The sequence below is a fragment of the Drosophila grimshawi genome, unplaced genomic scaffold (genome assembly GCF_018153295.1).
Source record: "Drosophila grimshawi isolate 15287-2541.00 unplaced genomic scaffold, ASM1815329v1 contig_1367, whole genome shotgun sequence".
Taxonomy (NCBI): domain Eukaryota; kingdom Metazoa; phylum Arthropoda; class Insecta; order Diptera; family Drosophilidae; genus Drosophila; species Drosophila grimshawi.
The window spans coordinates 2091921-2114195 of NW_025062889.1; the positions used below are offsets into that span (position 1 = coordinate 2091921).

General features: G+C 32.6%; 1 protein-coding gene across 14 annotated transcripts in view; it reads left to right on the forward strand.

Moving 5' to 3' along the window:
- Positions 1 to 7796, forward strand: part of LOC6568736 (heterogeneous nuclear ribonucleoprotein L) — a 129718-nt gene extending 121922 nt beyond the window's left edge. For 12 of the 14 annotated variants that reach the window (XM_032740856.2, XM_032740860.2, XM_032740859.2 and 9 more), the window contains 3 exons: positions 4140 to 4415; positions 4483 to 4687; positions 7584 to 7796. In XM_032740856.2, the coding sequence (XP_032596747.1) occupies positions 4140 to 4415; positions 4483 to 4687; positions 7584 to 7720 (618 nt within the window). In that variant the 3' untranslated portion in view covers positions 7721 to 7796. The remainder of the gene's footprint in view (positions 1 to 4139; positions 4416 to 4482; positions 4688 to 7583) is intronic. The other 2 variants (XM_032740857.2, XM_032740863.2) reach the window with 1 other exon arrangement.
- The last annotated feature ends 14479 nt before the right edge of the window (positions 7797 to 22275 follow it).

Genomic DNA, 22275 nt, shown 5'->3' on the forward strand with positions numbered 1-22275 from the left:
GTGTGTGTGTGTGTGTATGTGTTGGTATGCATGCGTTTGCCTGTATGAGTTTTGTAATTTTTAAAGCATACATCAGGGCTGTGTATCCAGATGTGTGCGAGTTGTGTGAGTTGCATATTTAATGCTGCCTAGTTTCAATTTGATTCACCTAAGAATATGTCTTTAAAGTCAGTCTGTGTGTGTGTGTTGCTGCGGGGCTGTGCCTGAAGCCAGGTCGCGCCTGGCTAAAGTGAAAGCAATCGGGTTTAATTATTTTTTAGGAGCTGTGCACGCGATGAAGTCATCGGCCAAATTGATTCTCAGGTTAAATGGCTTGACAAAAACAAGGCAAGAGGCCAAACAGCTCCACGCAGTTGCAGACAGCCAAATTGTTAATGTATCCTTAAAGGCAGCAGCAGCAGCAGCAACAACAACAACAACAGCAGCAATACTCAACTGGCAAACACCAGCAACAACAACAATAACAACAACAACAGCAATCACACGCACTCAATTAAATGCGCATTAAAAAAGCATTTGGTTCGTTTGGTTGGAAAAGACCTCTGGGAATCGGGGATGGACTGGCAATCGGCCTGGATCTGGTCATGGGGCTGGGCCTGGGCCTGAGCCTGAGCCTGGGCAAACTATTGCAGCCAATATTCTGCCATCTATTGTTCACATTGTTGTCGATGTGGATGCCACCTCGTGTTGCCGCCCAGCGCGTGAGCAATTAAATCAAACGGCAGCAGACGCCACGCCACATTGAGCACCAAAAACAAAGACACACACATTTAGGGGGTAGCATAGGGTATAATGAGCTATTCAGTGCAAAATGCAGCAAATGTACAAAAATTCTACATTTTTCATCGTTATTCGATGTGTTTTTGTGTGAGCTGAATAGAGTCAAAAGAATCCTTTCTAAACTGAGGAAGAGTATCCCATGGCACATCAGGTTAATTTATTTACGCATTGTTTTAATTAAAGCAACATACGCATGAAAGTATCTATTGGGGAATTGTTGCCAGTCTCATGCTGAAAATAAAAACGATGCGCAGCAGCGGGAGGGATGAGGAGGGCAGCTGGTGGTCTTTAACAATTGGTGGCCACGAGTTGGAGTAAAGGGCAACAGCACAGCTCATTAGGCACGCACCAAATGTTTGTCGCTGGCAGTGGAACCTGCCCAGCCCCTTACCCAACCTCTGCCATATAACAGATGACCAGTGGCCAGTGAGGCATGAAGGGGAGAAGTAGGGAGAAAGAAAGCGCTCTTTGATTTGTGAATGAGTCCTAGCGCCTGTTTTGCGTGTCCCGTATTATCCGTATGGGGCATGCCTTGCTTCAGTCTCTCTCTCTCTCTATCTCGTTCTCTCTCTCTATCACTATCTCTTTCTCATCATAAATGCCTTTTGTTTTAGCTGCGAGCTGCGAGGGGCTAGCTGCTTGTGGGAATTGGCAGGCCTATCTGCGCGCTTTCTGCCTCACTGATTTATGGTCTATATTTATTTATATATATATATATACGATTTTATATTGGGCTTTTATTTTTATATGATTTCTAGCCGAGCGTTTCGCGTGTTTGCCTTCTTTTTCGTGTGGTTTACCTTCTCTTTTTTTGATAAGCCTCATTTGGTTTTCATTCACTGCTCTTGTGTCATGTTATTCGTTATTCGTTATTCGGTATTAATTCGCATTCATGTTTCATTCAAGCGTATGCGTTACCATATCTTTGTAAATATACAAATATATATATATATATATATATATATATATATATGTTCAATATAAGCTTCTGATACAGCTGCGTCTGTTGTTCGGTTGATAGCGAAAATCTCGCTTAAATATTTTCACCCATCGTGGAACTATAATCTGTTTGCCTTTTGTATTTTCTGCGGGGCCTTTGTTTAATTTCAATTATTTACTGCTTAATTATGTGTAAATTTGTTTTTTGGCCAGAAAGCTTAAGTTGCAAACCAAACAACGAATATTTTATGATCGATATATAATATACTACTTGGTGAAACAAATCAAAATTGTTTGCGTTGCAAACAAAATTTATAAATTGAATATCTTAACGAAGTAGTTGGCTTTCATTCGCTTTCCTCTCTCGCCTGCTTCAGAGTTTAATAAAAAATAGTCTTGATAGAAATATATTGCGCCACTTGACTTGATTGCCATAGTTATTGCTCTTGTTGTTAACAACAACAGTTGCTGTTGCTATTGCTGCTGCTGCCGCCGCTTCTGGCAACAAAAACCAACAAACAATTTGCCTGTCACTTTCAAGTAGAAAACTGGCCCAAGACCATAACAAGCAAAGACAGCAAGCAATTATTTGGCCATAATGCCGCCCAGCTGTTGCCGTTGACCCAAACTGCAAGCCAAGTTGGGTAATTTTTCAACTGCAACAAATAAATCAAAGGAAAAACAACAACAAAAATACAACTAAAAACTAACCTAGCAAATTAACAACACACGAAAATGACATTCGTGTGAGCGCATTTTTCTTGCGTGTAGTTTTTTGAAGCCAGAGCAAACTCGACTTAAATGCTGAGCCACAAATTGCGGTCGGCGTTTTGCCAATTTTGGTGCAGGTGCAAAAACACGTTTTCACTTATTGAGTTCAATGCCTCGCAGCAGCAGCAGCAGCAGTAACCAGCGCAAATTCAATTGCCAAGCTCTAACTAACGGGCTAAGTTAACTAACCGACCAACCAACCAGCCAACCAGCCAACCAACCAAGCAGCTTACATTTTCCGTAGACTTTTCACTTTCACCGCTGTAATTATTGCACTCGAATTGGCTATTATGGTTAATTAACTTTATGAATCTTTTCAGCTGTGCTGCAATAGGTGCAAAAAAAAAAAAACAAAAATAAAAACTTAGCTACTTAATTAACTGAAATTGTTAGTGGCGCCACAAATAGTTGAGGGCCGGTGGCTGATACATAGTTAGATTTATGAAAAGTGCACTTAAATCTCTAACCATAAATAAACTTTTACACAGCCACAGCCGCACTTGAATGCTCTCCAATTTTGCAACTAAGCCCATTTAATTGACGGGACCACGCCCCAAAGTGTCAAACATTTTAACTCTGCTCTCGTGTGCCACATTTTAAGTCTCTTGACTGTCAAACCATATTATTAAATAAGCTGAAAGTGTTCTAGTTAAGCACGGGGCTAAAAGATATCCCGTAGATAGCTTATGATTATATTCTTTTATTTCGTTAAATATTTATAGGTTTTTATAGTTATTGATTTTATATGAAAGGGATATGAATTTACTTCTCCCACACGTCAAAGGGTATTTTTTCATCATTTGACACGTACTACAACCAAGTTATGTCAAAATATAATAAATTCAACAATAGAGACTCAAATTTATAGAGGAGAGGAGATCCGCACAATGGACAGCAAATTAAGGGCGTCATTCAATTTGATAATTTAATTTTAAAGTAAATTGTAAATTCAATTGAACAGAAATGGCTGAGTTTGCCGCAGGTCAGAGACACATGCTAGGGATCAGCAGCAGGCAGCAGCAGCAAGCACCAGGGTCGAGTCGGTTTATATGGGATATGGGCCAAGAGGACGAATGACACTGCAAGAAAATTCAATCAAATGGCAACCGGTAGGTCAACACTCGACGGGAAACAGTCGCCGAGTGTCTTTCGAGTATGTGAATGGGGGGTGTTCAAGTGGGTGTTGAGTTCTGAATATAAGCACACAGAGTGTTGATGAATGGTGGGTGGGGGCGGGGGCGGGGGCGGGTTGGTAGTCCTATAACGTATACAGAACTGAATATAAGCAAACCTAAACGTAAACGTAGAGCGCCAGCTAGATAATTGCATTTATTTACATTTGCGACACAAATTGCGGTGACAGATGCAACTGACAAGTGGCAAGCTGCATGTTAAACAAGTTTTGCCCCTTTAAGTTTGAAACTGTTTGAAACATGCCCCGAGGAGTTGATGCAAGGTTGTCAGTAGAACAACTATTTCAAATTAAGAGCTACGAATAAAATGAATAAATAAGGGAAAAAGATGTAACATTTTTACTGAGCAATTTAGTAAAATATTTAAAGCCCTAATTAAGTGAGATTATTATCTTCTGAATAGACTTACACTATTAATAACAATTAATCACAATTTGTTTTCCTCTCGATTTGCAGATCAAGTTCTTGAAGACAAAGGAGGGCACCGCCATGGTACAAATGGGCGATTCGGTTGCCGTTGAACGTTGCGTGCAACACTTGAATAACATTCCCGTTGGCACTGGCGGCAAGATACAGATTGCATTCTCAAAGCAGAACTTCCTATCGGAGGTGATTAATCCATTCTTGCTGCCGGATCATACACCCAGCTTCAAGGAGTACACTGGCTCCAAAAACAATCGTTTCCTATCACCGGCACAGGCCAGTAAGAATCGCATTCAACCACCGAGCAAAGTAAGTGCAATCATCAATAATCAATAATAAGCTGTACTATATATATATATATATCTTTCCGTTTAAGATCTTGCACTTCTTTAACACACCGCCCGGTCTCACCGAGGACCAGCTCATTGGCATATTCAACATTAAGGAGGTGCCGGCCACATCTGTGCGTCTGTTCCCCTTGAAGACGGAGCGCTCGTCATCGGGCCTGATCGAGTTCCCCAACATTTCGCAGGCCGTGCTCGCCATCATGAAGTGCAACCATCTGCCTATTGAGGGTAAAGGTGAGATAGTACTGTGTTTAAGTGTTTCTCGAAAAGAAAATGAACAAAATGAAAATGCTAAAGTTAAAAAGTTGGCTCGTTCGAAAAATTTGTAAACATATGGCCATTTTCAAAAATAATGCAAAAAAAAAAAAGAAATTAGCAAAAGTTACACAAAATTTTCGCATAAAAAAAAAGAAACCACCACCTTCCCATCACCACACCACACCATTACCACCACCACCACCATCACCAACCCCAATCCAAAGAGTGGGCAATACGCAAAAGTTTGGATGCCATTTTTCCATTGGCCTCCCAACGTTTGCTGCCTGCCCACTGCCAAATAATAAAAAAAAAGAAAAAAAAGAGAAAACAATCAGTTCGCCAAACCCAGCAAAGCAGTTATTCTCCCAGGCAACCCTTCATCTGCACAGGATCGCGCCCAAACTTTTCTACTTTCAAAAGTTGTTAGTTATGAGTCGCGTTGAAAATGTTAATTTGGTAATTAAGATAAACAGTTTCGGTAGCCAGTTATTTTATAGGGCAGCAACCACCCACTCTACACTCTCAGCTCTCCGCTCAGAAATAGGCTATTATAAAATTTACCATTTACAATTTCTCTCGAGTCGACTTGGCGACCCATTAAACTTTGGCCATAAATACTTTCAAACATTTGCCTCGACACATTACGATTATTATTATTTTCATGTTTACATTACGGCTTTGAGCCGCCTTTTATATATATATATTACCTCTTGTGTCAACATGCCCCACAAATTGCTGAGACTGCTATTTTGCTTGCCACAAAACGTGTTCATAAAATAATCAACATTTGATTTCCAATTGATTGACTTAGTTGTTGACATTTATATTAAACACATTTTAAAAGTATTTTCCATTGATTGTGCCACATTTTTATGCACGATTCCCAATTGAATCGCTGTCATTGCCAAAGTCCTTGTTGAAGTGATTTTATTTTTAGCTGTGAGCTTACAGTGTTGGTCGCGTTGTTAGAAACAAAATACTCAATACAGATATTGGGGAAAAGTATTATGAAAAGTATATATTAATATCTATATATTCAATATTGATAATCTTCTTAATAGATTGGAAGAACATGTATCAATTTATATGGGATCAGTCTCATGAATAAACCGTTTTTATACTAGGAATAGTTGAAGCCAGAATTCAAATCAGTTAATTTTCGCCATTTTCATGTTAATCTTTTATCTTTAATCGGTAACATTTTTTCCATGTGTTATCTTTAATCGGAAACATTTGCCACTTTTATTCCATTTTTCCAAAAATAGCAATCAACAGCATTCAATAAATGTTATCAACTGGCAGTTTCTGGCAGTTGCCTGAGATTGCATCCATCGATGCATTCAATTAACCTAATTGCCTGCAGCGTGCTGTGTTGCTGCGTTGCTGTGTGGCTGTGTTGCTGCTGCCAATTCCTGGCTGTACCGAATAATTTTGCATTCATTTTGGGCTGCTGACACTGGCATAGCTGTCCACACACACACACACACAACAGACAGGTGCAATGATGCCGCATGCTGCATGTGCCGCACACGGGGGTATTCATTCTGTGCTATCATTGTTTACACCTTGCGTAAAAATCTTTTATGCAAATAGCTGAGCACCAGCCAAAGACTTGAGAGTACGAGTCAGAAGGCTTTTACCCTCACCTATGTGTGTGTGCAGGCATGTGTACGTATGTGTGTGTATATATACATATGTGTGTGTATATATTTTGTCAATATTTTGGTGGGTGTTGTTTGCATATTTGTTGTTGATGCATTTCGGTTCCTGTTGCTGCATCGAGTGCTCGCTCGAGTGCATGGTAAATAGTAATTAAAAATGTAAGGAATGCAAATAAACTCGAACATGGCAGCAACATATACACCCACACACACACACTCGCTCACACACGCACACACACACACTTAACCTGCAGACGAGTGCAAACAGCAAATGCTAAATGCAAACAGATGCCGTTGCATTCTTTCAGGCTGTGATATGATGCATCCAGCAAATATTCATGCGCACACACACTCTCTCTCTCTCTCTCTCTTTCACACTCTCTGTGTGTGTGTGTGCGTGTGTGTGTGCTCGTTGCTGATGGTTGGCAATTTTTACATTCGAATGATTTTGATTGCATATTGGACCCCAAAGTATTTTTATGATGGCGCTCCCGCATTTAATTGGCACATAAAATTGCCTTAGTCGCCTTACCGAGCACCTTGACGATCTAATAAAGGTTTCAAGTCCTTTACGAGATACCCTGTACAAATGGCATTCGACTTGGCAGGCAGTACACGTTTGGCAAGCATTCTGATAGGTAATATCCACAGTTGTCAGCGAGTTTGCTCCATTTTCCCCTTCATTAAATAGTCGAGCATACTTTTGGGCTGCAGTTTTCATGTCGAGGGTATTAATGATTTTAATTAGATGCGGCGTCAATATAAAATTAGGTCTATAATGGCTGCTTAGCAATAAGCATGAGCCAACTTTTCTGATTGCGCAACAGCGTGGAAATGAACTGCCTATTTCCCTTTGAACAAGAAAACCCCCGCCCACCACCATCCATCCGCCATTCCATAGCATACCCCGTCCGTTCTCCCATCATGTATCCCATCCGCAAGAAAATCCCATCACGAAAACTCTGCGAAAAGCAAATAACTTGATTCAGATATACAACACTTATACACATTACTACAACAATACTATTTAAAATACAAATCTTATTTACCAACGAAGGAACCCCATTTATTCTATAACTATGCATATTTCTTTCTATTCCCCACACCAAAACCAACCAACCAACCACAACCACAACCCACCTCCAAACCACAAAAAAACCACCAAAACAACCAAACCACTATCCACTATCCACTATTTGCAACGAATCTAGGCACCAAATTCCCATTCATCATGAAGCTGTGCTTCTCATCATCGAAGAGCATGAATGGAGCGTGGAATAATGCCGCAAATGAGGGCATGATCGAGAAGGAGAACGATGGCGATGTCAAGGCGGAGATTTACAATTGAGATTTGATTACCATTGTGTAAGCGCAGCCAACAACAACAACAAGAACAACAAAGCTAAGCAACACAACAACAACAACAACAAAAACAACAATGAATATAAGAAGAAGAGGAGGAGGAGGAGCATAGGACGAGAGGCAGACGTAAACACATCAGCAACAAACCACAACAAACACAATATAAAATATATGTTATATATATTGGAAGGGACAGACAACAAATAACTGAAAGCAGCAAAACTGATGATTACAACATATATATATATATATCTATATATCTATATATATATATGATTAAATTGACTTGACTTAAACAAACACACACAAACACAGCTAACAAATGAATACTTTTAAAACAATTTGCAAACGCATGTAACTTTTTTACGCGCCATTTACTTGAAAAAGAAAAACAAAAACAAAAACAAAAAATGAGAATCACACTTAAACATAATCAACACACAGACAAACACACACACACACACAGACACACACACCCCACATTCATGTACAAAATGGCGGCGTTTAAAAGCCACACACAACCCCCCAAAATAAACTTACATGCGTTTTGCGACACATCAAACTAAGTGCATGATAATTATTGAAAAATAGCAAAAAATTAGGTTAAAAAATTGTTTAGTTGCATTCGAAAACAAAAACAACAACAACAACAACATCAACACCAAAACAAAAATTGTTAATATGTTTTCTTGTTTTAATTTTGTAAAGTTTCTCGTGTGTTGTGTGTTGCACTTGATGAAATTGCAGAAAAAACAACAACAAATTGTAAACAATGTAATATGCAATTAATATATAAATATATATATATATAATAAATATAAAAAAGAAAAGAAAACATAAATAAAACACACAATCGCAAATTCAGAAAAGAAAAAAGAAAACCAACAACAAACCAACTGACTTTCAACTACATATATAAATATTTTAGTTAATTATATTTCATTTATTTAGACTTATATACTATATGGGATAAAACAAAAAAAAACAAAAACAAAAAACAAAAAGAGAAAAACAAACAAATGCAACAACAAATTTCTTTGGACAATATTTCGACAAGTATTCACGTGTGAGACAAAAAATCTGATGCTAAAAACAAAATATTTATTGAATCAAATCTAAAACAAACGAAAAAAAAAATGCGAGAGCGCAAAACGTGTAAAATTAAACCAAAAATTTAGCAATTTTAAATCAAATTTATTAATTTTAGTTTAACGCAAATTTCAGCAAATTTTTTAAACTAAACAAAAAGAACGAGAAAAGAGAAACTTGCACAAGCCAATGTTTTTTTTCTTCTTGTAAACTTTATAGTTTTTTCTTAAATTTAAATATTAACAAATAAAAACGACAAAAAGACAAAAGAACATTAACATAATTTTTGTGTTTACAAAAGGCATAAATCTAATATGTATGAGCTGTATATGTATTTAAATTAATATTAACTATAATTTTACACTAAATGTAAAAAGCGACAACAAAACTAAAAACAAAACAAAACAAATATCAAATCTAATAATAATTAAAACAATTAAAGCATATTAAATTAAGAGCGACATTGAGACAGGCAAAACAAAAAAGCATACATGCATAAATACACATACGACGAGTACATACATACATAAAAACTAAAAACTAAAAACAAAAACCTAAAAAAATAAAAACAAAACAAAATAAAAAAAAAAACAACAAAAAAAAAGAATATTTTTGAGGCGTTTTAAGCTTAGAGAAGACAAGAGAGCCAAACATTTCAAAACTCCAAGTAAAATTTGGCGTGACGCATATAAAATGAATTATAAATAATTTAACTAAAAATATCAGCAATAAAGCAACAGTAACAACCATATCAAAGGCGTATGTTAGATTAACTATAACAAAAACAACAAAAACAACAACAACAACAACAATAAAGAAATACAAAATAATAACATGAAAATTAATTTCATATAATTTGTAAGCAACTGCAGCTAGTTATTAAAAATAAAAATAACAATTTTTCTTTTTGTTTTTCTTAGACAGTCTGTACATTAAAAGCAGGGCGATGCTCTTTTTGACACTTTTGTTCTTAACTGCAAATCAACGAATACTATATGCTATATAGAGAAGCGTTAAACGAATTTTTCATGCATAAGCACACACACACACACACTCACATACACACACACACATACATATATATTTCTCACAAAAATCATTTTTTATTACTATGTGCAATTATTGCTTTAATTAACAACAAACGAAACAAAAACAAAAAAAAACACTTCATTCTATTTTATTTATTGCAATTTTTTGCTCATTTTATTCGGTTATGTCATCTTATACACCTTTTTTTAAATGTCTTAGTTCTTATGTAAATTGTTGTAAATCGTATAAATTGTAAAATATTTTTTATCTAATTAAGTATAATTGTACTTAATTTAAATAATTAATGATGCGAAGAGAAAGTAAGAAGAAAAATCTCGTTAATTAAATCATACAATTTATTTTCTTAAGAACTTAAAGCAACAACGATCTTGAGCTCCTAATTAGTGCATAAACAAATAATTAAAAACAAAAAAACAAAACAAAACAAGTATATAATAAATTAAAGAAAACATATAAAATAATACACACAAAAATACAACTTGGTAGCTATATAATTTACACATATTAATGAAAAAACAGTAAAACAATAATAATAATATGGAATTTTAAATGTTAATCCATTAAATACAACACTTTACAACGTTGTATGATTTTACTTTTAATTTCTTATGAGTTAAACAAAAAACAAAAATATTTCTATATATCAATATATATATATATATATGTATAAACATATATGTATATATAGATATATAAATAATTTGTTTTATTTAATATTTAAATTTTGTTGTTATTTTTTAACGCGTTTATTGTGTGCCCAAAGTTTGTAATATGCGCGCTCGATTTTTTGATATAAATATATATGTATATGTAAAATTATTTAGGAATTGTTTCGTCTTTTTTTTATTGTTTTCATCATCATCAAAACATGGAAAAATAGTTTTTATATGTATATGTTTTTACAGGAATTGAAACATGACAAATAATTTGCTTAAAGAAAAGCTCTATAGACAAACTCGCAAGAAGCCACATCCTAGCAACGCACAGCCCCCTTCTTCTCCGCCTTTTAGTTTTTTACTTATCAAATACTAACACACACAAAATAAATAAACATCAAATACTAAAATAAAAACTATACCAAAATGTATGCCAAATTGTTAAAGCGTTTAAATCCTGAATTTTTAACATATCGAAATTTATAAGGCCGCTTAAGTTAAACGATTTTACAATTTAGGCATTAAAATGTTTATAGCGAAAACAAAAAAAAAAAAATTAAATGAAAGAAAGAACCCAGAATACTTTCACTGAACAACTGCTAACAAAACATAATCCATTTGTTAAAAACAAAGCAAACAAAAAAAAACCCTGATCAAAGAAAGGAATCAAGCGAGTAAAACGCCCAGCAAAAGAATTGTATGTAATATTTAATATGCAATGCTAGACCTAAGCGATGTGTGTAAATTAAGATTAGTGTGCATCATTTGAGAACAACAACAACAAAAATCAACTATGATAAAAACTAGCCAAATTATTTTCATTTGATTTGCCTGTGTTACAAAATTCGAGAATTATTAGTCAAAAACAAAAACAAAAACAAACAAACAAACTTTTAGTCGCAATTACGCTTTATTTAAATGCATTGGAAACCAAATATGAAAAAAACTAGACAAATTTCGTTACAAAAAAAATTAGTTATGTTAAATTAAGGTTGCCAGCAAATTGAATTTGTTAAACGCAAACGCAAGCGCAAACGCTCCTTATTTTGCACAGTTTTTTGGAATATTCTTTTTTTCGCAAATATTTTTCCCAGCCTGATTTTTATTGCCGCGTAGTTTTCAACTCTAAAAAAAATGCGCATGGGGCACAAGGTAGGTGCTGTTTATAAATAACACTCGAACTCGATTTATTCCCCGAACTTGCCACTTGCCCAAAAGTACTACCTCCCCTCGCTCCCTTGTTCTGTTGTGAGAGAGATGCATATGCTCGAAACGGTTTTACTTAGTTCTTGTAATTCGCATTCACACCAATTACACAACAACAACCACAACAACAACAACAAAAACAAAACAAAAATGGACCAGTTTATTCAGAATTATTGAATTGACAACCACCAAGAATCAAATACCAAAAAAGATATAAAAAAAAACAACAAAAAAATTATATACATTTAATGAATTGATGAAACCGTCCAAAGATGAAGAAACAGCAACAACAACTACAACAAACAACACCTTTCAATACACCATTAAACACGAGTTGAAAACTGCTATCCAACAACAACAAAAAAAACAACAACCTCTAATAATAATTGCCTGTCATTCGAATTTGTTCTTGAAAGCGTTTTTGAGTCTTGAGCAGGCGATTTTTATATATATTTCGAATACCATGCTGCTTACACGAGTTCCAACTACAAAGCTAAACAATAAATACATCTTATTTGCTAACCAAAAGAAAGAAAAAAAAAAACTAACCAGCTACAAAAGAAAAGCATTTTTCTATGAATGAGACTTTTTACTTGCTACAACATTTTTCTATTATTTTGGTTTTTCCAGCAAAAAAAAAAAAACAAAAAACAAATGAAAAGAAAACAACACTAAAAACAAAACCAACAACTTTGTACACCGAAACGAATTCATAATAATATATGATGAAAATGCATATTGAGAGAGTAATCCAAAAACAAAAACAAAACAAAAAAACAAAACAAAAAACGAATAAGCTACATATGAAAAATGCATAAAAGATACAACTACAACTATATTCTTATAGGCTTATAGTTTATACTTAACATACACATACATACATACTTATATACATTAAACAAAATATTTACATAACTATATACGATATATATATATGTATATATATATATATACATGTATACATAATACATAAACACGTATAGTAATAAAATACACACACACACAAACACAAACACATACACATACATACATGTACGATATATGACATATATGTACATATAGATTATATATACATATATATATACATAGTTTTTAACAACAAAAGGAAAGAGGAAGCAGCGCGTGTCAATTTTAAATGCAAGCAAACAAAAAAAAAACAAAAGAAAATCTTAAACAAATAAAATACGAATACGTTTTCGCTTTTGGCATTTGATGAGGAAACATAATTACATTCTTACATAATTACACCACAAATTACACAAATCAATCTACACACAGGACACACACAGACAGACAAACATGACACAGACACCGACACAGACATCGACACAGACACCGACAAAACGAAAGGACGAAAACAAGTCAAAAAGTTACAAACAAAAAAAAAGGAAAAATAATTAAAAATACAAAAAGAAGGACAACTGCATAGTGTAGTCGTACGCGTAATTACTGGTGATAATTTTGAAAAAATCTTAAAACATATTATTAAAAACAAAAAATGCAAATAATATACTCTCGTACATAAAACGTATTTGCATACTTAGCAGCTATGAACTCCCCACAAAATAGATGTCTATACTAAAAGTTTACCCGAGTTATATACTACTATATAGATACGAAACATACATACATACATACTACACACACACTCACAGACACACGTACATTCCTAATTCAAGGCATAGTCTCTCTTAGTCACCTCTGAAGAAGAATTCTTGCAGTGTATTAGCAAGTTGAACATTGAATTTGACAAGCAGTATTAAGTTGACCCCATTAATGCTGTATATGTGTACATAAACCGACCCAAAACATACACACACACACACATATATATATACACATATATATATGTATATATATGTATATATACACTCGAACACACTCGCGTGATTTTAAACATCTGGGGTTGTCTCCTGTTTGCGATTTAATGCCCACACTCCAAATAATTTATTGCTTCATCTTAATTGTCTGCGTGTGTGTGTGTGTGTGTGTGTGTGTGCTTGGCTTAGCAATAATTGCATACATTTGAGACTCCAATTAAATGTGCTCTGTGCAGACCCCAAAGGCGTACCCCATTAGCAAGCTGAGCACACAGTGAATTTTATAAGATACACTGTTGTTTCTTTAGCGATTGTAGAAATCGTTAATCGATAACAACTCTCAGATGAAATATTTTCATTTTCGATAAACTCCATCAGTGTATAATCGATTAGATATAGTTCGCGAACAGCTACAGTAAAGTCTCCAAAAATGGATGCATAAAGTGTCTCCATTTCACAATTGCTCACTTAAAATATTTGGCCTCTAATTGAGCCAAGTTGACAAAGACAAGGAACAGCAGCAGACCGACCCCTACATTTATATGTGACTCGAAAAGCACAGGACATCGACCGGTTGTAAACTTACACAATACACACACAAACACACACAGACACACACAGACACACACATGACAAACACAGTTTAGATATAGAAAGGTAGCAGGAGAAGTAGGAGGAAGTTGTTTCATTTGGCGTGTGCAATAATTATATAATTTAACTTGTGCTTAGTTGACACAAATTCATATAAATAATAATTATAATAATAGTATGCAATTTAGTTGAATTTGCGTTGAACGTTTTAGTTTAGTTAATGCATTAATATAATTTTAGATTCGATTGTATGTGGCGGAAATAGTTATTATTATTTACACAATTAATACACACACAGACACAACACACATAGCCACTTGTTAAACTTATCCACCGAATAAAAACAATCTCATTATCTAAATTTAATTAAATTAAATTTTAAACAACAAAACGAAAGGAAAACAACACACACAAAACACATTTCACACACCACACACAAAACACTATCTAAAACTATTTCCGCTCGCTTAAGAATTTTCAGTTTTTCACACATTATGATGATGTTGTAGTCGGGGTATTTACTACAATATAGTATTGAATGCCGCAAGTGACAGACACGCTGCCAAAAAATAAGTACAGCATAATTTTGAGGGCTAAAATACTTAACATAGCAACAAATTTAAATTGAATTTTCTAAGTGTTTAGTCGAAAACGCGTAATGTAATTTATTTAGGAAAACAAAAACAAAAACAAAACATAAACAACAAAAATACACAAAAAAAAAGAAAACAAAAACAAAAAACATTTACACTTAAAATACTAAAATACACTCGAAACATTAACATAAACATAAACATATACATATATGAAGATAACTATATATGCGACATTTGCTACATTATATACTTAATACACACACAAATACATATATACATATACATAAACATAAACATAAACATATATACATATATACAAGCATACACATACAGTCATACATAATAACATGAAGCCTACAGAATGCCACATAATCCGAACTAACATCTTTTTGATAACAACTTTTCAATATTTATGAACAATTTTTCGAAAACACGTTTCTGCATCTCGTATACATATATACACACACACACACACACATGTATACACAAAAATACTCTCAGACATACAAAAAATATTTATAGCGTTCATTCAGCGTATATCAAGCAAATCTTAAACAAAATAAACCAAAACCCACATTAAAGTTAAAAACTAACCCCAAAAAAATATATTACAGCAAATTTGTTTAAATAGACACATACACAGACACCACACACACACACACACATACACACACTTACACTTATACAGTCACACAATATGACAAATTATAAACAATTATTAAAAACTACTATTTATTAAATGTTGTTAGCATTTCAAAAAAACAAAAAAAAGAAACCAAAAAAAAGCTGTAGTGCAAAACAAAAAAAAAAACAAAAACTTGAAAAAGGAACGAAAAAAATTGTAAGCAAAACATTAAAAACTTATTTAAATTTAAGCGCAAATACAGTAAAAACAAAAATCAAAAAACAAAAAACCAACGAGAATTTTTCGATGCAAGCGAAATGTCTCAATAAAGTACATTAAAGCAAACCACAACAACAACAACAACAAATACAACAACAAATACATAATACAATTCTTTGATCTTGAGCGAAAACAAATAAATGAAATACTTAAACTTATACACAAAAAAAAACTCAAAAGAAAACTTTGTTTTATTTCCCAAATAAAAACCAAAATGTTTCTTTCGATCTTAACTCACTAACCAAAAGAAAATAAAAGCTCTCACCTATACTTTTATCATATTTACAGTTAACAAAAACGCAGTACAACAACAACAACAACAACAACCACACTACAACATCAAGTACAGTTAGTGGCCGCATAACAACAACAACAACAACAAGTACAACAAGCACCACAGTCAATCACCAAAGTCCAAAAAACAATCTTCAACAACAACAAAATACAACTACAACAACAACTACAGCTACAACAACAACAACAACAACCACCACCTCCATTACAAGAACTAGAACCAAGTATAGCTCCAGATGTATTCGTATTTGAACGTTTTTCTTTTTTTCAATTATATACACAACCTTCTTCTGCATTTCAATTTTGATTCAAATTTTTATCGCATACAATTTTCATGCAGTCTTAAAAACCACCAAAATACTATGAAAATACAGCTCAAGTATATCAAGTCTTTTTTAATCCAAAGTTAAATCTTATAATTTACCCGCCTGCTGCATGCGGTAAGTAATTCAAGTAGCTAGTTATAATTAAGTTTAAAAATTCTTTAGCTTTTCAAGAATAGTTTACAATCAATACTTAATTGAATTCATTAAATAAGTAGCTTTAATAAAGGTTTTAATTTAAACATGTATTCATGAGCTGAGAGTATAAATATATCATCATTCAGGAATATTCTATTCAAGTCACTGTGTTTATTTGTTTGGCAGTATTTAACTTTAATCACAGCCAATTACCAAATTGTATATCCTCATTTAAATATTCAATTATTTGCTGGCCACATTTTCACAACCCCAAAGGGCTTGCCTGGCAACCGATGAAGCGCATTGAATTGTTTCATTTAATTAATTTATAATCGAATATATTATTGAAAAAACAACAGAAAAAATATATCACGAAATATGGCCGCAGGAAAATAGATCGGAAAGCCTCAACCATTTAATTTAGTGCACGTACAGAGCTAATAACCAAACAAACAAATAACCAATATTAAAATACGAGTGACACAACAGCATATGGGGCAAAAACTAACTAAGCGGAAAATTAAATAGATGCAACAACAGTGAGTGACTAGGAGCTACCCTGTAGCTGTTCCCCAGATGCAAAGTGACTTAAAATATCTGTAAAATCCTAAGCTTTTCATTTTTTCCGATACATACACAATTGATATAGGCTTATGTCGACCAATTCTCTCCTCTTAATTGCAGTGGGGTATTCAAAACAAAGTGATGCAAAAAGAGGCACAAAATAAAAATGGGAAGCCTGCTTTTCAGCTAGAAACTTTCATAAACATTTGCTTTACGTTTCAATGCACATTTTCAAATAAAAAAAAGCAACTCTTTCGCTTTGATTTCGCATAAAACTCAAAAAGTTTTCAAGTTTTGCGTTTCCCGACTGTACGCTTGAATAATTTTTGTGAAATTGCATTTAATATTGTTTAATTAAGGTTTGGCCCCTAAGCCTAGGGGCAAAACTTTGATCGAAAACCAGCTGGTTTCTAACGAGCACCAGCTCAAAAAAGGGTTCAATTTCCTCAATTTATCAACTGTCTGTATGTGACATGTATCTATGCATTGTGTGTGTGTGTGTGTATGTCCAGAGTTGCCACAATCCCACAAAAGGCAGCCTTCATTTAGGCTAAGCCCTATCTGGCTCAATAAATAATTTGCTTAAGCTTAAGTTCTGTGTAAAGTAGCAGATATGTATTGCATTGCATACCGTTCGTAATCCTTTCTCTATTATTTCATTTGCGAACCCGACTTACATAAATATTCCATTTAAAATGCATGCCACTTGCCACGCGGGGGCATGGAGGGGGGCATGTGGCTAAAGGTCTATCTCTGCTTGTATTATTTGCCTGCCATTGTCATTCCGTTTGAATTGTCTACCATGCTGTCCACCAGTATTTATCTTTGTTCCATTTATTTTTTCATTCTATTTTATTTAGTTGCAGACCGCCACAACAATGAGTGTTATTTTCTTATTTATTCACTGGCTTTATCTGCTGTGCTTATGCGAGTTACTCTTTTTTACCCTTTGTTGTAGCAAGTTCTTTTGTATTTGGCGTTAAATTACATGTCGTGTGTCCAACTCGTTGACCATTGATTGATTGCAGTTGGCAGAACTATGGCTGAAGCGTAGACAAATGCAATAAATAGTTAAAACCAAATACAATTTACTAGAAAAAGTGTATTGAGAAACCAAAATTGATTTACGAGTTATATTATTTATTGGCCTTTTTGTTTCAAACAATTAAATTCCCAGTTGTCCATTCAAAATTCATGCCAAATTTGCAGATAACAATTTGAAAGAGCTTATTTACTAAAACAACACCTAATATACTATGTATCTTGATACACATCTTTTGAATTTCAGCTCGACTATAAACATTTATGTATGTATAATACAAAGATAAATAAAAACAATAGTTTTGAGCTTATCGTAAACCGAATTCGGAACAGAACTAAATATGAATAAAAGTAAAGGGACCAAATTTGAGTTGCTTAAAGGTATATTTTACTAATTTTCTATTTTATATTAAATCTTTTTCGTCACACAATCACCAATGATTTGGCTTTTTAGCAATTCGGTTGCTTGATGTAAAAATAAACATTAAAGAAATAATACTACAAAACTTTACATATAGCCTTGATATAAAATAATGCAGAGTTTACTTTAAAAACAAATAAAATTAAAATATATGTAAATTAAAATCTACATAATACTCAACTTCATTAACAAAAATAAACGCGTCAAATTTGTAAATATAAATGAAAATTATACGAATAAATTTGTAAAAAACAACAAAAATATTATGTAAATTAACATACGATAAAAATTCATGTAATATTAATTAAGGCATCCATATTTGTAAATCTTTGTATAACAGTTAAAAAACAAAACAAATTATTGATTTTCCTTAGCTTTTTTCATATTTATTTTGTATTTTTATAAATGTGTTGCTATAAGTACAAAAAAAAAGGAATATAACATTAAGCAAATTGTATTGAAAACAAAACAAAAAATGGGTACAATAATTTACAAAAGACGAAGTAGAAAAAGGTGCAAAAGAAGTTGCAAGGTCCAGTTAGGAAGTGAAAATAAAAAATGAAAGGTTCAACAATTTGCTCATAGATCCAATTGCTTTAAAATGTGGTTGACTAGTTTTCATTCTCTTTAAATTTAGGAAGAAATTAGCGGATAGTTCGTAAAACATAAATATCTAAACAATAACAATAAATTACACCAATTAAATGTAAACAACGCACTTCAATTACAAACATAGATTAGAGTCAATTGTCTTTCAATTATTTTTGGTCGAAAGTAGTGAAAATAAAACTGCACAATAATAAAGTATAGTAAGTACATATATACATATACATATACATATACATATATCTAGCTATTAAATGCACAATAACAATTTATCATTTACAAAACAAATTCGGGTGTAATTAGAATTCTAATTTTGTGTATTTTGAGCAAAAAGCAGTTCGATTGAATGCATTTCCCGATGCGTGCGAACCAAACGATCCTAATGTCAATTTCAAGTTAAACTTAACTGTAGTTGTGTAATTAACTACAACATATATATTACTAAATATATATATATATGTAACAATTAAACTTATGTATTAAGCGAAAAGACAAAAAACAAAAATAAAAACAAAAACGAAACGAAACAAACAATTCAATGTGCAAAAACGAGTTACTTTAGCCACAAACAAAACTGTATTTTATGTAGTAGTTGCTAAAAAACATAAAACAAACAACTTTCTGCGAAAATCGATTATAAAACGCACACACACCAACATCAATTCACACACACACACACACACACAGTCATTCACACAGTCCGCTTTAAAAAAAAGCTAAAAACTCAATTTACATTGTATAAAAAACGACAAAAAGATGGATGGTTGAACAAAGCAATTCGAAATGCGTGATGTTGTTTTTTTTAGTCACCAAATCAAATGTGATTTTGCTATATATGTATGTATAAAATATAAAAAGAAGAAAAGAAATATATTACAAGATTTCTATATATATATACACATAATACATATGCACTTAACTATGTACAATTTTTGGTTGCGTACTCTTAGGCAAAAATGATATTTGTAGGCTAATGCTAATGTATATGATGATCGACACTTGAAAGATATTCAAAAACACCGTTTTACAATTTTCTGCTGCTCTCAATTTTTGTTGAAATCAATGCGAAAATGGAATTAAGGACATGACTGTATTTTTCTGTTTAATTTTGATCTGATCCTTAGCTCTACGATTGTTTTAATTTACACTTACGATTCTCAGTTCACTGACTAAATGTATAAATGGAGTCCAAATAAAAGCCACCGCCTCTATATCTAAACAAATAAACTTAGAGAAAATTGTGAACAAATTGTGTCTATGCTATATAAATGTAAATTTAACAACAACAATTTAAAAAAAGATGATGAAGATGACGATGACGATGAAATGACAGTTCTATAATCGTACAGTTAGAGTACTCGAACTTGTGTAACTGAAAGATACTTATATACAGCATATACACATTATACATAAAAATAACTATTAAATATATATATAGATATACATATGTACTTATACAGGATAATCTTATATAGTATATACATATGCGAAATCCTTTTTGGACAAATTTTTCGATGTTGCTAATGCAGTAAACACACAAAACCAACAAACTAACCAAGAAAACAAAAACGAAAACCATTTGTAAGTAGACGATTTGTAAGTGTTTGTGGTGCAACCTGGTCGAGTATAAAAAAATATATAAAGATAACAAGAAGAAGAACAAGAGGAAATCATAAGAAAATAATAGGATAAAACCCCCATGCGAAAACTGGCTAAAGCAATAGGCCAACAGCTGCTTCAATATTCAAATCTAGCACAAAATCTTCAAATGTGTTTACTGATCAGGTGCTGAAGAATACGAAGAAGAATACGAAGAAGAAGGTAAATAAGATCTCTTTCTGTGTACATTTTTGAAGAAGTCTTTGCATTTGATGCCTGGGAATTCACAAATAATTTCAAAGCATAAAATTAACAGCACAGCATTCAAGTTAGTCATTAACTTATCTATACAACTTTGTATCTTTCATGTTTTAGAACTACCCACCAGCTGCTCTTCCAAACAAGACGCATAAAAATGACACACACACACCAAAAAACTACAACTATACAAGTCCTTTTCCAAATGCAAAATGAAAATGAAAAAAATATTTATATGTAGGGTATATCCATATCTAAAGACATATGTTTGCCATCACCTAAAAGAGATGCTCTTCTCAACGCTGACTGCAGAAATACCACCATATTTAACTAAAACGAAACGAAAAAGTAAAACTTAAACTAAACTTAAACTTAAACTACAACTAAAACTAAAACTGAAAACTGAAATCTTGAATATATTTTAAAACTGTCTCTGTGGCATATACATAGGACTCCAACAGCGAGGCTCATGCATACAGAAAAAAAAAAGCATCAAGTAAATACAATTTAATAGTAATAATAATATTAATAATCATAATAATAATAATAATAATATACATACATACATCAAATATATTTTATTAGTAGGAAAATTTAACAGTAACAGTAACGACTACATACAATACAAGCTAAATGAAAAATAATAAAGATAACAACAAAATATATAATGAATAAATGTTATATAGCTGTTAAGTGTGTATTAAAATCATTGCAAAACTAACAAAAACAAAAACAAAAGCAACTCAACCAACCAAAAGTTGTTAAGTTTTTCCGCTTTAAGTGTCAAATTAGCTAAATATTGTAATTATAATAAAAGACATTAATAAATAAACAAAATAATTGCTTGATAAAGACAACTCTATAAAAGACAAGAAACAATTTTTAACTGTTAGCGAAATTTTAATTGTAAAGTAAAACATACATAAAAAAAATCAAATAAAAAAAAGATATTTGGTTAAGCGCAATGCGAAATTTGTTAACAAAATTATGAGATTTTATTTAATTTTAATGAAACAAAAAGCCAAAAGAAAAAATTACAAATGAAAACAAGCAAGGTAAACATTTACTTTGAGGCCCAAAAAATGTTGTCTAATATTTAAAAAAATAAAAAGAAAACCAATGAAAGAAACACTTCCGACAACAATTAAGAAAACTCATTACAATAAATGTTAGTAAAAATAAAAGCAAAGCCGAGGAAAAACCCCGAAAAGATAAATATATGATAACAAAAATGTTCATACATAAAACGTACTCGTACTCGTACTATTCGTAAATATCATATGTGCGAGAAATAACCAACAAACAAATACAAACCAAAAAACAAATACAAACCCAGAACATTTAAATACAGCAAACAATAATAACAAATGCCAGAGTAATACGAA